Below are 16,635 nucleotides of genomic sequence, written 5' to 3'. Positions count from 1 at the left end.
AAGCACTATTGTTTCTCTCCCTAGAATTCACCAACATGTATCTAATAGCTTGGGTAGTTTTTCTTCAAATTGGATCTTACAAACATTGGACTAGTGACCATGCCGAAAACAAAAATACCCTCATAATAATTTTCAAACCAAGATCCAATAATTTGCAAACCAAAAAACTTGCAAGTCAAAACCTTGCAAATCACAAAACTTGCCAAAGGTTGAAAACCAATAAACTTCATGCACAGTGGACTACCCTTTGCACTCGTTAACTTACCCAAGAAATAGATATGAGGGCGAGAGGAATTGTATTGTGTCAAGTGGCAGTAAGTGGTCGTCTAAGGCTCACGAGGAAATTGGTTTTTGCAGATACGAAAAAACAACTGGCCGAAGGTCAACAGAAAGCAAGGGACGCTGGGAAACCCGTTGGAGCTACCACTACATCAATATACATGATCGATCAAGGCTGTAACAGATTTTCTCTCACTATCAACGGCCAGCAATAGAGTGGTTTGTTCTGATATCACGTTAAAGTTGCAATAAACAAAATAGAGAAAAGAAGAGAAAAAATAAATCAACATAAAAATACGTGGTTTGGCAAGAGTGCCTAAATCTACAGAAGGTAAACGAGTATTTCACATTACTCTAGTTTATCAAAGATTTTATAGACTTACGATTCTTGTCTTTTAAGAAAATTTTTACTACAATAGTAATCCCACAAAATAGAAAACTCAATATAAAAAACTTAATATCTTGTATTACATAATATAGAAAAACCAATATCTGGTTTCTATAATTGTCAGCACTCTATATCGTTAATCTTATTACAGCTTAATCTCTTAGTATTTAAAAAATCATCTAACCAACTCAAAGCTCAAGACAACTAAAAACATGTTTTTTTTTTCCCAAGGGCGTGGGGCAAGGGGTTCTTTATTTTTCATTTTTTTCTTTTTTTTTAAGGGGAGGTGGGGAAATTTGGTTCCAAAGAATCTCATAACCACTTGATTCTATGCGTTGATTCTATTTGGACAAGGAGAATCGGATTCCATTCCGAAGTGATTGAGTGCCCGATTATGTAAATGTAAATAATGGGTGTGTCATACACCACAACCAATGTGGGGTATGCTTACCCTTTCAGTACACCCGTGCTCTTTCAATGGATTATAGATTATGTCTCTTGTGACCCTACGTCTTCCCTTTTCAGCTTTCTTAAAATTTTAGGGACCGTTCCTTTTACTTTATAGGTGGGTAAGCTAGTGTACATGATGACCACATAAGACAAGGGACCATGCTTGAAAGGGACGTTTGTGGTCTATGATATGCTCACATATTTTTTTTTATTGTTTATTTATTTCAAAACTACCACCCGACTTTCTATATCAATTACTTTTTCTTTTTTCTTTTTTTTTAAGATATTTGCTTGATCTATGGTCCCAACTCCCAAGAATAACAACCAAACATGTTGTAATTTTATTTTTTTGTTATTTAGTTTAAATAAAGCATATTTCTCTCTTTTTTGAGAGGGAAAAAAAATAAAAAATTTTACTTTTTTTTATCTTAGTACCTTTTCCATCTTAAAAATTTTAGGCACTATCTTCCTCCAAACTATTTTTGCTTTCTTCGCATAAAGATATTTCTCGAACAATATTTTCAAGTGAAAAAATTGTTTTTTATGAGAATATTTGCATACCAATTAACTGTGAATTGTATAAAAATATTCCTACTTAATTACATGAGGAAACTCTTTCATGTGAAAATATTATTTGATAATTTTTTTTCATGCGAAACAAACTTAATGGCTATATATGAAATGATCAAAACAAAAATATAATACCTAAATAGTAAGCACACAATTTCTCTCCGCCCAATTGCACTACCACAACATCCAAAGCAATGTTAATAAATTTGTTTCGCTTCGGCCGAAGCTTTTGGATTTTAGGCATAAATCAAAGAGAAGAGAAGCCCAGTGCAACCACTTCGGTTAGATTCAGACCGCTTCGGACTGCTTTGGTCAAATTCAGACAGCTTCGGTTTACTTCAGGTATGCTTTGAGTTTAATTCGGCCAGCAGAGAAATAGCTATATAAATGTATTTTTTTATTTTTTATTTTTTCCTCTTGTTTGAATATATTTTATATATAAATATCTAATTTATATATAAGACTCCAAAACAAATATGACAACATTGATCCAAAGTATCGTCACTCTAAAACCAAACCCTCTTTCTTCTCAAACTCACTCCCACACCATCCAAAGCTGGGGGTTGCAAGTGAAAGGCTCTAATTTGTTGGGGTCCACCAAGGATAAGGGGCGTGCGTTGGATTGTTGTGTCAACAATATCTAAGACAATAAAAATGAATTATATGAATTATACTATAGAAGTGAAGCATTTTAAAAATCCAGCAAAAAGAGCATTTTGAAATTAGAAAACCTTCTAATTGATCATCCCGACTTAAAGATGTATGGATATAAAAAAGAATAATTTTAAGTCTTAAAAATATTACATCATGTAACTAGTTATCATGATCATCTATTTTAAATATTTTCAAGTATTTATATATATGATCGATTTGTCCTGTTTTTAGAATTTTAAATTTCATAGTTAAGATTGAATATAAATTTTCAAATCATCGTAAGGGTTTGAAGCTCGAACTACATCGTCAGATAAGATTTAGAGATGTGGCTTACTTGTATAGTACAGTAGAGATGTGGCTTACTTGTATAGTACAGGATAGGTACCTTATACAAACCTCACTTCACCCATCAAAGAAACCTGGGGCTAGAGACTAGGAAAGGAGGAAAGATGGCTCAAAAACAATGGCATTTTCGTCATAATCAGAAACTCGGGTAAGTATTTATAGGATACAATTTTCTATAAGGTTCGGGACTTACTAAAAACAAGAAGAAGTAAAGCATCACTTTGAAACCTCGTCCGATAAATACTTTGGCATGAGAAATCTCTATGATGGCTCCAAAATTAATTTTCACCACTGACAATGAAAATTGTAGCTCAAAAAAGGTATGGATCTTACATATTCATAACCATTTGGAAATGGACGGTGTAGATAATGTATTATGATATACATTATTTTTAAGGTTTGAAATCTTACTTTGTATTACAACCATAAAAGTCAATGTCAAGATGATCGATTTGAGAATTTTTTGACGCCAGAGCTACAATTTTATGTGAGTTTTGGGGTGAGGCTTTACTTACTGTGATAGTAGTGCAGCCTTATCAAAACATTATCCACATTTTTCAACCTCAACAATAGCCAGCCTATTTACTGTGAGCGAGGACCTATATCTTCCTTAAAGGAACCCCTTAGATTAGTAGTAGGGACAGTCATCACATTCCTCAAACCAACCGATGAAGGCCGTGTCTCGTACTTGCTTGTTTGTTAATCTCAACTCTGCCCCACAACATTGGGTATTACTCCTGTGAGTAGAGGAGTGCACTATATTTTTCAAGGAAAAAGTTTACATAAGGTTGTAACTATAGAATTAAAGTACACCTCAAAAATTCATTATAAAAAGTTATTTTGATTTTGGAAAACCCTCTAATTGATAGTCTTAACATCAAGATATGTGGAAATAAAAAAAAATTTTGAGTCAAAAAATAATGTATCTTGTAACATATTATTTAGATGGTCAATTTTCAAGATTTTCATGTGTTTATAGATCTATTTGATTTAAATTATTTTTAAATTTTAATATTTATAATTAGAGATGAGAATAGATTCTTGTGTCATCTAAGAATTTTTTACATTAAAATTATATCTTATGTTAAAATTTAAAGGAAAGTATATAATGAGACCATTTACTATTGGTACAAGATGGTCACAATTAATCTTGACTATTGGATGTAAAATTGGATGGCTGCATTTATTTCATTGACAAAGCTCAAACTTTTAATAGAATTTTTCGAACTTTGTAACACACTCAAGCTATCATATTTTACATCGCATCCCATGGGTGTCAGTAATTGTGACCTCCATATACTTGAAGAAATTTTCTCAAATGTTATGACACATCCAAGCCAATAGATTCCATATCAGACGGTTGTAAGTAATCGTGACACCAAAAGGTAAACCCAAAATTTAGAGCTGCCTTTATTTTGCTTGTTTAACGTTACCATGCGAACCACACCTTATTTTCTTAGTTATTGAGGTGGACCTTATTTCTACGTTTTAAGATATCAAACCCTACTACAATCAAAGAGTAATTTATTATTTTCGCGGGACTGCATTTATCCGCTTGTGTCACCTCTTTACTCCCCACTCTACACTTCGGAGGTTATTTTCACTGGTACGTTTTCTTCCCTTTTGTTTTATTGCATTTCGTTCTGTAATTATTTCTTTTTCTCTTTGTATTTATTTTTATAAAATGTCGAGCATGGATTTTGTAGAATCCATTAAACTTTCAATTTAAACGTTTAATGTTCCGGAATTTTGCAAATTACTGTTTTTTTTCCTGGTTTATTTCTCTGTCCAAATTAACTGAACTCTCTCTCTGGTTTTTGGGTTTTTCTTTTCTAACGCAACTGGATAGGTGGGTGAGAAATTTGGTTGTTTGTTTGCATAATTGGAGGGTTTTGTGTGTTTACTTGTCTGACTCTATTTTCTATTTCTATTGGAAGCTCTGATCTCTATTCTTTGGTGACAATAATAAATAAACAAAATCAGTGTATTTTTGTTCATCGATGGGCTGTTTTTCAACCATCGACTTTTGCTGGATCCAGTATGCACACAAAATTTTGTTTAATTGTCTGTATCTCTCTCTCTAGAAGTTTATCCAAATTCTCCTTCACTTCTTTAGAACTAGATTGGGCCACCAAACATCAGTTGTTAGCCAAAAAATTAGTTCCAATCGTTTCTCCTTCCCCTATTTCTTGTTTACCTCTTTTGCAGAGTGACTATTTTCTGTAGCAGTTAGTGCAGAGAACTAAAATATATGTTTGCTTGTCATGGATTGTTAGTTCTTAACCTCTATTATTAGCTCATATATCCATATATGTGTCCTAGAATATATTGGTTTTCTTGTCTGTTCAAGCATAATTGTCTTGCCTATTGATCAAATTTTCAGAGTATGTGTTGTGGTCTTCTAGAAGATGTTGCTGTTAGTTTATTTGAACTGTATTATGATGTCTGTTTATTGATTTGTCGCATGTAGGCTTTTGAGAATGTTGGTATTCCAGTTCTTTGAAATTTTGGATTTATTTGGAGATAAGAATTTGGGGTTTTCATTCACTTCCATATGAATTTTTGGAACCTCAATCCTTGGCAAAGTACCTTAGCAACATCAGACTGTATTTTTTCACATTAGCAAGAAAGAAAACTTACGTTGCCCTCTTCCTCTCTCTCTCTAGAGTGGATGGGTAGCAGCTCAGCCTCAGCCGCAATGCATGTATATGATGTGTTTGGTTTGATAGTGGATGACGATTGCATGATATATAGAAAAAATTCTGTTATTGCTCTTAGTGGACCCTGAAACTTATGAGAAAACCAACCTGTGATCGACGGTTGTGGTCCCGTGTTTCTAATTAAGGTATGCTCCCATGGTAAAAAAATATCGTGCATTTACACGCCAAATATTACTGTGCTGGTCGGGTTCGGCCTAGTCCCCAAATTGTGTGAGAGAGAGGAGATTATGAATACAGTTGACATTTCAATTGGCCAAGAAATGGTGGAAAGTCATGAGATTGAGAAAATGATGGAAAGCTCATTTGACATGCTTCCTGATCAACTTCTTATAGAGATCTTCATTCGCCTACCTATCTCCGAGTGGGCGGTAATATCATGTGTGAAGAAACAGTGGGCCAATTTATTTCGAGGAGAGTGCTTGTGGCAAACTGCTCTTGTGCGGACCTGGCCTTTGGCTGGACAAGGGAAGCGATGGCCGGGACCTATTCCTCGTGGTTTAAGCAAAAGGTGAGATTATAAGAATCTGTTTCTTCTGAACTCCTGAGCTTTTTCTTTCTCATTGTGAATTTCTGAGATTTTAAGAATCTGTTTCTTCTAAATTATTGAGATTTTTCTTTAAATCGTGAATTCCTCTAATCATCAAGAAAAAGAAAACTCTGAATTCCTGAGGTTTCACATGCTATTAGCTGGCCTTTTTGCTGCTTTGACTTGCTTATAGTTTCTCAACTTCATCTTCTTTTAGTCTCTTCCATGTTAGTGCATGTTATGGGTTTTAATTTGCTTATGTTATGCATTTGTATGTACTATGAGAATTGATATTTCAGGCCCCTCAACCACGTGGTGACGTTGAAGATCCCATATTAATTCATAGCTATCTTCATGGGTTGTTGGGTAACTTTACTGCTTTCGATATTTCTTCTTCTTCTTGAAAGTTGAAACCATGAGAGTTTTGCTGATTATAGTGAGACAGAATGACTAATTTGAAAGTTTAGAAGTTCTGGAGGCTTTAGCAAAACATCAGATGAAGAGCATACCCAAGAAACTCGGGGTTTTAATAGAGAGAAACAAGTTTTATATATGTTTCCCAATATTGGTTTCGTTCTTGTGTCCTTGTTTGATCTGGCTGTACTTGTGAGCATCTCTGACATTAGTTATGAGTTACTGACATCCGATCGAAGCCCCCTTGTTACTGAGATGAGGATTGTGCTTATGTTCGGAGCTCAGACCTTTATGTTAAAATATATGTGGTTGATTCATCAAAATTTTGAGGTCCTAAAATAGGACGGTGACAAAAAATGGCTTACTATCCTATTGTAAAATGTGTACTAAGTTGGAGTTTCTGAAAGAGAGCCTCGAGGATACTCCCTAGGTATTAAATGTTTTAAATAATCACTTCAGTTTTGGCAATTTCACTGCATAGTCTAGCAATGTTCCTGCTAATGGACTTATACCTTTCCTCAATAAGTTAAGATCATGGAGCAACTGAAAGTGTGTTGTACCAGGTATGTGTTATAATATATGCATAGGGATAGTAATGTTTCTTTGTATATTATTCCATGCTAGTTTTCAGGTCACCTTTCTATGGTGGGCAAAATGCAGTTTATTTGTTGGGTTTGCCTTAGTTTCAGATTTTTATTGCATCTGCTCTGCTTGTTTTGATCAGTGGCTTCATTCTAGAGTGACAAATAGGTTTCACTATGGTGGCAAGACAATGGGAACATAGCAATAGAAGGAATTGTTGATACAAATGAGGCAGGAGGTTATAGATACATTCGTAGGATTAGGATGTCGGAAGTGAAAGAAGCTTTGAAAATGATGAAGATAGGAAAGGCTTTAGGACCAGATGGTGTCCCGATAGAGGTTTGGAAGTGCGTGGGGGAGATTAGCTTTGACTGGCTGATGAAGCTGTTCAATAAGGAGTTGAGAACAAAGAAAATGCCAGACAAATGGAAAAAAAGTATTGTGATACTCATTTACAAGAACAAAAGAGACATACAGATTTGTACGAACTATCGAGGAATCAAGCTTATGAGCTATATTATGAAGCTCTAGGAGAGTGATTGAGCAACGACTAAGGCATAAAACGAGTGTATTTGAAACCAATTTGGTTTTATGCCAGAAAGGTGAACTGAGGCTATTTTCCTACTTAGGCAACTAATTGAGAAGTTTAGGGCGAAGGGAAAAGACCTCCACATGACGTTTATTAATCTAGAGAAAGCTTATGATAAAGTACCTCGAGATTTGATTTGGTAGGTGTTGGGAAAGAAAGGAGTCTCTAGACACTACATCAACTTGGTGAGAGATATATACAATAGAGCACTAATTAGTGTACAAATAACTAGTGGAGAGACAAGTGAGTTTTCAGTGACAATAGGTCTACATCAAGGTTTAGCATTGAGCCCGTACCTCTTTGACTTAATTATGGACGACTTAACTAGGCACCTACAGGATGAGGTACCGTGGTGCATGTTGTTCGCAGATGATATAGTTTGAATCGATGAGACCCGAAACGGCGTCAACACAAAGTTGGAACTTTGGAGGGATGCCTTAGAATCTAAAGGTTTTAAAATTAGCCAGACTAAGACAAAGTATACGGAATGCCAGTTTAGTAATAATAGAAGCAGAGAAGAGGAAGTAGTTAAGATTGACGATAAGAAAGTACAAAAAAAGACCGCACTTTTGCTATCTTGGGTCGATAATCCAAGAAAATAGAGAGATTGAGGAAGATGTCGCACAAATTAGAGCTGGGTGGGCGAAGTGGAGATGTGCAACAAGAGCTATGTGATTACCACATATCAATGAAGCTAAAAAGCAAGTTCTATAGGACAGCTGTGAGACCAGCTTTGCTCTATGGGGCAGACAAAAAACAATAACCCATAGAATGAGTGTAGCAGAGATGAGGATGTTGAGATGAATGAGTGGCAAGACAAGAAGGGATAGAATTCGAAATGAATCCATTCGGGAGATTTTAGGTGTGGCACCAATAGGCAATAAAATGAGAGAGAGTAGACTTAAGTGGGGTGGCCATATGTGGCGCCGACCAAAAATAGCACTTGTTAGGATATGCGAGTTAGTTCAAGTGGAAGGACTGAAAAGAGTAAGGGGTAGGCCCAAAAGGACGTTGTTGGAGTAGTCCGAAAAGATGTGGGGACTTATGGCCTCAATGAGGGTATGCCCTTTAATAGAGCAAAATGGCGGACCAGGATTCGTGTAGCCATCCCCAATTAATTGGAAAAAGGCTATAATGATGATGGTGGTGGTGGCAAGACGAGAAGGGATAGAATTCAAAATGAACATATTTGGGAGAATTTATGTGTGATACCAATAAATGATAAGATATGAGAAAGTAGGCTTACGTGGGCTGGCCATGTGTGGCGCAGACCCAATACAGCACCTGTTAGGTGGTACGAGTTAGTTCAAGTGGAAGGTTTAAAAAGGGCAAGGGATACAAAAGAACCTGGTTGGAGTAGTGAAAAAAGATATTGGGACTTATAGCTATATTGAGGATATGACCCTTAATAGAGCAGAATGACGGACCAGGATTTGTGTAGCCTACTCCAATTAGTTGGGAAAAGGCAAAGATAATGATAATGATGATATGGTTCGAATTAGCATTCCTATAGAAGTTTAGCATGTTAGAAGGTTTTTGGCAATTAAAATCAACGGTCATCTTAGATTGAGGAACGCTGATGATAGAGTAGTTTTTTGGGTCGCAAATTAGCTTGAAATAATTGAAAGTTGCTAATATTTAGACCTCATTTATGCATCCTATATGGTTGAAGTTCCATATTTCTTTGGCGCTGATATCTTTCCAGTCTTTCTGCCCCTAAACATTTGGTAGAGAGTATCTCTTCCTCCATGTAGATGGGTTTTTCATGCTGGGAAATCTATTGATCTAGAGACTACCCATGGTTGAAAGGTCATTCCTATTGTGAGGATATGAGACTTGAAATTGATCCGGAACTCGAAAGTTGGTCTCCTCCTCCTTCCAATTGTCATTTTGTGTCTAAGTTAATGTTCTCGATAAGTCTAAATTCTCTAGCATCTATTAAACAAAAAAACTTTAGGATCAACTGCACACCAATCTTTTATTTTAAATTTTGAGCAAGTTGGCGTGAGATTTTTTTATTGGAAATGAGTCTAAAGGTTGGATCTATTGTTCGAATTTGGAAAATTCTAACAAATGTTAATATTCAATTCAGCAACTTAGACATTGTTGCATTGTCCTTGTTGACTTCCCTGGTTGTTTATTGTGAAATTTGGGCAGAAACCATCTCTTCAATGTGTCACATTTAGACCAAAACAGTGGGTAAAAGGTGTTTGCCCTTTATGAGGGAAACAAATTCTCCCCGAGCTTAGTGGATGCAAGATATATATAAGTTAGGTTATGCTTTAGACTCAAACTGATACCAGAAACGAAGAAGGAGAAGAGGCTTGGAGTACACTGGAGATGTGTGGAGTAGTGCAGGTGATGGGTATGGACACAGGATCGACAGGCCATAGCCCTAGCCCAGGCTTTGGTCCTGGCCATGGCCCGGCCCATTGGAAAGGATGAGCCCAGGCCCTTTCTTTAGATTTGGCCAGGTTGGGTCGGACTGGCCATGATCTACCCAGCCCTATGGGCCGCATGTGCTGTCCCAAGCCTCGGCTTAGCCCTTCCAGGCTACCCAGCCCATTGCCAACTCTATTCTAGAGTAAAACTAGTCATAGTTTCATCCTTTTATGCTTCTGACCTTTTTTATGCAGCATAAACCTAATACAACACCAATTAGGAGGTGCGATTTGGTTCAAGGTTTTAAAAGGGTAAGAGGAAGGCCTAAAAGGACATGAATAGAAGTAGTAAGAGAAGAAATGATGACTTTGAGTCTTACTTAGGATATGACCCTTGATAGAGAAGAATGGAGGAACAAGATCCATGTAGCCGACCCCAAATAGTTGGGATAAGGCTTGGGTGATGATGATGACGATGATGATGATGATGTTTATGACCTTTTTTTGGTGAAATGAGTAAAGCAGTCCATCATACTAAATTTGATTGCTAAAAATTTAATCTTCTAAGCTCTTCATAGTCCTGTTCTATCTCCCCAATATTTCTTAGGATACAGCCCAAATGCATGAAAATTTTGAGTATGACACTTATTCCGATTAGAAGTATAATTTTTGCCCTACGAAGTTCACCCTCATTGATAATATTTTAACAATTTCACGTCTCTCTTTTTGCCTTCGACCTTGTTTAAATATTCATATGATTAATGCTTCATTTCCCATCATTTTAGTTCCCCTTCTTAACACTGTTAGCAAGCATCCTATATAGTAAAACCATACAATATGAATTAAAAAACACAAGATCTCATGAGGTCTTTCCTTTCATATTGTAAAAGTTGCCTTAGGAACAGCATTTTCAATACAGAGTCCATTGCAAAAGCTGATAGCAACACTGCTGTGTTGACCACCACCACATTGATAAGCAAAGAGTGGGAAGTACGGGTGGTTAGGGGGGCGGATACGTCAACATAACGTCCCGCCCTCCATTCCCACTATTAACATATAAAAAAAAAAAAAAAAAACGGGGCCGTAAAGGGCCGTAACTCGGTGCTGGTCCCTAAGCAGGGTCCCGGGAGGGGTGGACTAGAAACGGTCCTAACCTTTGGCTTATGCACAAAGTAATCACTCTCAGGACTTGAACCCGTGCTCTGGCTGGCTACCCGAGCCTTTTACCGTCACACCTAACATATCAAAAAATAAAAATAAAATCTTCCCCAATGCAAATTAATTTTCTAAAATGACTCAGAAAATGTGTTGACAACTAGTCTAGTATTTAGTTGGATGTTTATATCTAAGTAGATTTATTTGGGTATCGCAATAAACAAAACAAGAGCATAGACGGTTTGCTTCTCATGCACTCTGAACAAATCAATGCTATATACACTTCGCAGTAAATTATGAATATTTCAACTCTAAAATTTTGTGTTTTGTTCATTTTCAGGAGATATGCTGCCTTGTATGTAAGCAAACATTTTTTTGCATTTGATGATGGGATAGATGAGCTTGCTGGTCACACCTACTTGTTTCTAAAGGAGCAACTTGAGCTTTCAACTGCTCCTCCTTCTGGGATACTTCATGGAACAATAATAGGTTTGTCTTTTTTCCTTTTATTTCTGAACATGTGATATTATTTAATTTGTGAGTGTTGTGTACTCAGACCTTGGAGTCAGCTAGCTAAAGAATCAGATAGGGCATAGCTCAGTTGTTTTGAAATTTTTTAAGCATAAATATTTATTACTTTTTAAGATAAATTAGTAATAAAAATGCAGATGCCTCATGAGAAATTGGAAGATAGATAGGAATGCAAAATGAGAGAATGGAATTTATGAATTTAGTAGACCTGAGCCTGCTTTGGTGAATAATTATTTTCCTGTCTCCTTTAGATGTTATTTTCTTATCCTTAACACCCTTTTTTATTGTTGCTCAGATCAATTTATAGCTTGCGGAAAATCAAGAGAAAAGGCCCACGAGCTCGCCTCACAAGTTTGGCTAGCTGTCATCAACAATTTGGAAGAAAATGAGCACACCTTTCATCTCCTTAAACAACTAGCACAAGAAGGAGAGGTAAGCTATCTTTCCATATTTTTTGCCCCATTTTAGTTTATATTTCCTCTATTTTCAGTCATAACTACATCTGTTCCCTCCATTTTCAATTATAAATATTTTTTCATCCATTTCAGCCATATCTATGCCCCTTTCCTCCATTTTTTGTTGGAATCTTTATATTATACTCGAGGTACCAATACACACGAGTGGGGCATGGTTCATTTGGGGAAATATGGACCATCCATTTGATATTGTAAATAGTGTTTAAAAAGGCGAACATGGGCTCAGGCTCAGACACACCAAGGTCCTGAAGCCGAGTCATGCTGTCCAACTTGGGCAAGTCTGAGTCTAGGGAACATTTAATGAAGTGTGTGTGTGTGTATATATATATATATATATATATATATATATATATATGGGATTGTCTACAAAGAGACCATTTACCTTTTGTACATGGAGGTCACCATCATTCTCACTAATTAGATGTCAAAGTGGATGGCTTAAAATAAGTTACAAAGTTCGAGAATTTTTTTTAGGAACTTTGTGTTTATTCTGACACGTTTACAACCACCCACTTTGTAATTTAAGGGACAAAAATGATTATTACCTCCATGTACAAAAGATAAATAGTCTCTTTGCAGACAATCCCTTTTTTATATATATATATATATATAGACACACACACATATAACCAAAAATAGGGGACTCAGGTGATTTCAGGTTTTTTCAGCCTGGAATTGTCTAGCTCCATATCCATTCTCACTTGCCATTTTTAATTATTGAATATAATATTTTTTTAATCATTATCAGAACTAACTTCCTCATATTTTTTTAATCATTATCAGAACTAACTTCCTCATGTTTTTTAACCCTGTATTCCAGCAGGCATTTTCTCACTTCCCCTTTGCCAAATCTCAAAGAGTGAGGTGGAGGATCTTTGAAAGGCTTTTAACTGATTTTAGAGACTGTTTCAATAGTTTGGAATATCATGATGTATTAGCATCTGCCAGGTATAGGTTTCAGCCATTGCCATCTTCATGGCTGGGTTATTAATAATTAAGCTTCCAATAAAATGTAGTCATTATTGTAATACAAATTGTGAGTAATCATTCCATCTTGTAATTAAATTCAACTAATTACAATTTTCTTGTATTTAATTGTAAATATGAAGTTTAAAGGAAGAATTCATCGATATATATCTTATTGGGGTTAGTGGGAAAATATTCTATCTGTATTTGTCTGTGTTTTTTTTTTTTTTTCTTTTGGAAGAGTCAGTGGGGAGAGGGCCATTACCCTAATAAGAATTGAGTCTAGAACATAGTGTTGCAAATCGTCAAGCGTCAACCAATTATTTGTTTGTTCATGGACATTGGGTGACGAGGGTTGCCCACTTTTATATCTAGGCAAATCTTTTTGGCATTAATACGGTATTTTTTTTTTCTTTTTATTTTTTTTTCTTTTTTAACGTTAAGTAAATATTTTTGGGAGCAGGGACAATAGGAAAGAGAGGAAGAAGCCCTCAAGACATCCAAACACAACCTATACCTTCACCCCCAAAGGCTCCTATACCACCTACCTACCTACCGCCTAAGACCTCACCTAAACTACACACACCACTTCCTTCCAAAGATATCCCCTCCGAAAACTCAACTCCCGCATCTACAACCTCAAACGGATACTCCATAACCACATTCCCTCCAATCCTGAATCACATGCCACGGTTAGTTAGGTCGGTGCACAAGAAAATAAGACATGACGACTACCTACACTAAAACGGCGCCCAAGAGAATAACAAGAACAACACGGTGGCGCAACACAATCAGCAACAAAAAAAACAAAAAAAAAGGGGGACAGAAGATAGGTCATAGGAGCAATGAGTGAGTGAGAGAGGAAAGTAGGAAATAATCAAACTGAAAAACTAACATGAAGTGAAAAAAGAAACTATATCCGACTGCTCATGTGAACTTCAAGCCACCATAAAGGAGCAATATAACGGTAGGGCCCCAATATCCCATGCCCATTAACCTGTGTAGCTGGATAACAGGGTCTTCGCGGCCCTTGAGGCTAGTCCCCAAGGCCTAAAAGAAGACCCCAAGTCTAGGGTTGTTAACCGGTCGGGTTTGACATTTGTATCCTTGGCTTAATCTCGACCCGAAACAATGTAGGCTAGGCCCTATCCTGGCCTAGGCCTAAAAAGAATACGTCTTGGGCCTAACTCGGGCCCATAAAGGAATCAGACTGGGTATACGAAAACAATATTTATTGTCATATGTACTTAGTAAAATCTCTGTATGGGCCCACCTGGGCCAAACATATTTTGGGGCTACCAATCCTGGCCCATGGTCTTAACATGCCTCCCAAAACTAGTCCCGGCTTGGCCCGTTAACGGCCCTGATTTATGCCGATATTGTAAGGGCTTCTGTCGTAAGTTGATGAGAAGGGTGATCTGAGCCGTCCATGAGTGAGGTTGATGGACGGTGGACGTCAGCCTTCACATATATATATCCAATTTAAGTCGTTTCATGAGCATTAATGATCATTGCCCGATCAGATGGGGAGAGAGAGAGAGAGAGAAACTTGTTCTTGGAGAGAGAGAGAGGAGACTTGTTAATAGAGATTCTTAAGAAGTTTGAAAACATCTTTTTTAATTGGGAGAGAGACTTGTCTTAAAGAGTGTGCAATTTGTTGCGGAGAACCGAGTTCCGGATTCGACTGACACTTTTGACAGCATTTGACCTTCAAGTCATTAACAAGGATTGAAGATGCATTGAAAAGGAGTCAAAAAGCTCATCCACCATCTTACACACCCCAGATTTCCATTTCCATTTCCATATTGAATGCTTGATTTTGTCGTCTGTCTTTTACTTTTACCCCATGTTTGAAAAAAGGAAATATTTTATAGAAGGTTGCAACCTTAAAATGTAGAATTACATAGGAGCTTTAAAAATCCATTATAGAAGGTTGTTTTAACGTTGAAAAAGCCTTTAATTAATTATCTCGATATTGAGATGTATGAATATGAAAAAAAAAAAGTTTTTTAATCCCAAAAATAGTGTATCTTGTAACACATTATTTAGACCATCCATTTTCAATATTTTCATATGCTTATAGATCTACTTGATTTTAAACATTTCTGGAGTTTAAATTTTTATAATTAGATGTAAAAATAAATTTTCAAAAAATCCTAAGAATGTTTTTTACCAAAATTACATGTTAGAATAAAATTTGGAGGCAGGCCTTAATTGGATTGTTTAAGGTTCCAACCTTATAGAAACCACACCCTTGAAAAAAAGGAAAAAGTAGATATAAGGTTGCAACCTTATACTGTTGAAGTATGGTGCACCTCAAAAACCCTATACTGGGGAGTGTTCTAGCGTAGAGAACCCTCAATCATCTCAGCCTTGAGATGAATGGACATGAAGAAAAATAATAATTTCAAGTCCAAAAATAATGCATCTTGCAACAAGCTATTTGGACTGTCTATTTTTAAGATTTTCAAGTGTTTCTTTATCCACTCCATATGTACTATTTTTGAAAATTTACATCTTATAACTGAGGATAAAATGCGATTTTGAAACCATCATAAGGTTTTTTACATAGAAACGACATTTCTAAGTAAATTTTATAGGTGCACCTTACTTCTACATAATAAGGAGGCAACCTTATACAAACCTCACCCTTGAAAAAACGATTCTACATAATAAGGAGGCAACCTTATACAAACCTCACCCTTGAAAAAACGATTGGTGGGGGCGGACCGTTCACCCTCAATCTCGATCCAGGTCAGCTGGATCAACAAATCTGAATCATTCTCGAATCACATGGACCGGACATCAAAAAATTTAATAAATAAACAAAATAAAGATTTATGAGGTGGAGAGTTAGGGGGACTACAAACAAAATTAGATATAATTAAAAAAAATGGAGGTTTTAGGGGGAGAATCATGCCAAGTTCCATACAATTCCAAAACCGGATCGGTCCCGTCCGATTCTACATCCATATAAGCTATTCGGATTGTAAACCGTCGGATTTTAAAATGTCTCTTTTATTAACTGTTTCAAACATTGGATTGCATATGCTAATTGGTTAGCACTTGATGATTTTGTGGTCTAGAGCATTGTTCGCAAAATCGCCCGATCTAACCGCTAATCGCCTGATTAGATCGGAACCGGCCAGTGATCGGTTCCAGTTTTGGGTAGTTATGGTGATCAACCGGTATTTTATTAAAAAAAATTCAAAAAAATGTATATAAATTCTCAAAAAAAAGGAATTTGATTTATAGTGCATTTTTAAATATTATTTACATTATGGTAATGATTTGTTTTGGTCATTAATACTCACTTTTATAATTTCCCATCTTTTTTAGAATATTTTAAAAAGGACACGGTTTGTATACAGCCTAGGCTCTAAACAATCAAATTATAGCCTACCTTCAAATAGTGTCGAGAAATGTGGTTTCAATATTGAAAATTTTTGTACTAGCCTTAAAATATATTTTTATATTTATTTATAAAATTTAAAGCTTCAAAAATAGTGTATATCGATACAACTATGAAAACTTGAAAATCTTGAAAATTGACGGTCCAAAAATGCGTTACAAAATACACTGTTTCTAAAACTTGAAATCCACTTTTTT

The 16,635-nt window shown here is 36.1% G+C and overlaps 1 protein-coding gene across 8 annotated transcripts; it reads left to right on the top strand.

The window, feature by feature from the left end:
* The first annotated feature begins 3,821 nt into the window (after positions 1-3,821).
* LOC18440718 (uncharacterized) lies at positions 3,822-13,219 on the top strand. Of its 8 annotated transcripts, none has more exons than XM_088848637.1 (5): positions 3,822-4,292; positions 5,353-5,914; positions 11,394-11,542; positions 11,880-12,016; positions 12,884-13,219. In XM_088848637.1, exons 2-5 carry the CDS (start codon positions 5,634-5,636, stop codon positions 13,049-13,051), a joined length of 735 nt encoding a protein of 244 aa, XP_088704763.1. In that variant the 5' UTR covers positions 3,822-4,292; positions 5,353-5,633; the 3' UTR covers positions 13,052-13,219. The 8 variants fall into 8 exon arrangements, with proteins under 8 accessions (XP_088704763.1, XP_006850919.1, XP_011625750.1 ...); XM_006850856.4 differs by having other exon boundaries at positions 3,911-4,292; positions 12,881-13,219; XM_011627448.3 differs by having other exon boundaries at positions 3,972-4,292; positions 5,157-5,914; positions 12,881-13,219.
* Positions 13,220-16,635: the final 3,416 nt, after the last annotated feature.

Source organism: Amborella trichopoda, chromosome 1 (genome assembly GCF_054954075.1).
Source record: "Amborella trichopoda isolate Santa Cruz 75 chromosome 1, AtrichopodaSantaCruz75HAP2 v2.0, whole genome shotgun sequence".
Taxonomy (NCBI): domain Eukaryota; kingdom Viridiplantae; phylum Streptophyta; class Magnoliopsida; order Amborellales; family Amborellaceae; genus Amborella; species Amborella trichopoda.
This window is presented reverse-complemented; position numbering and strand designations above follow the sequence as displayed.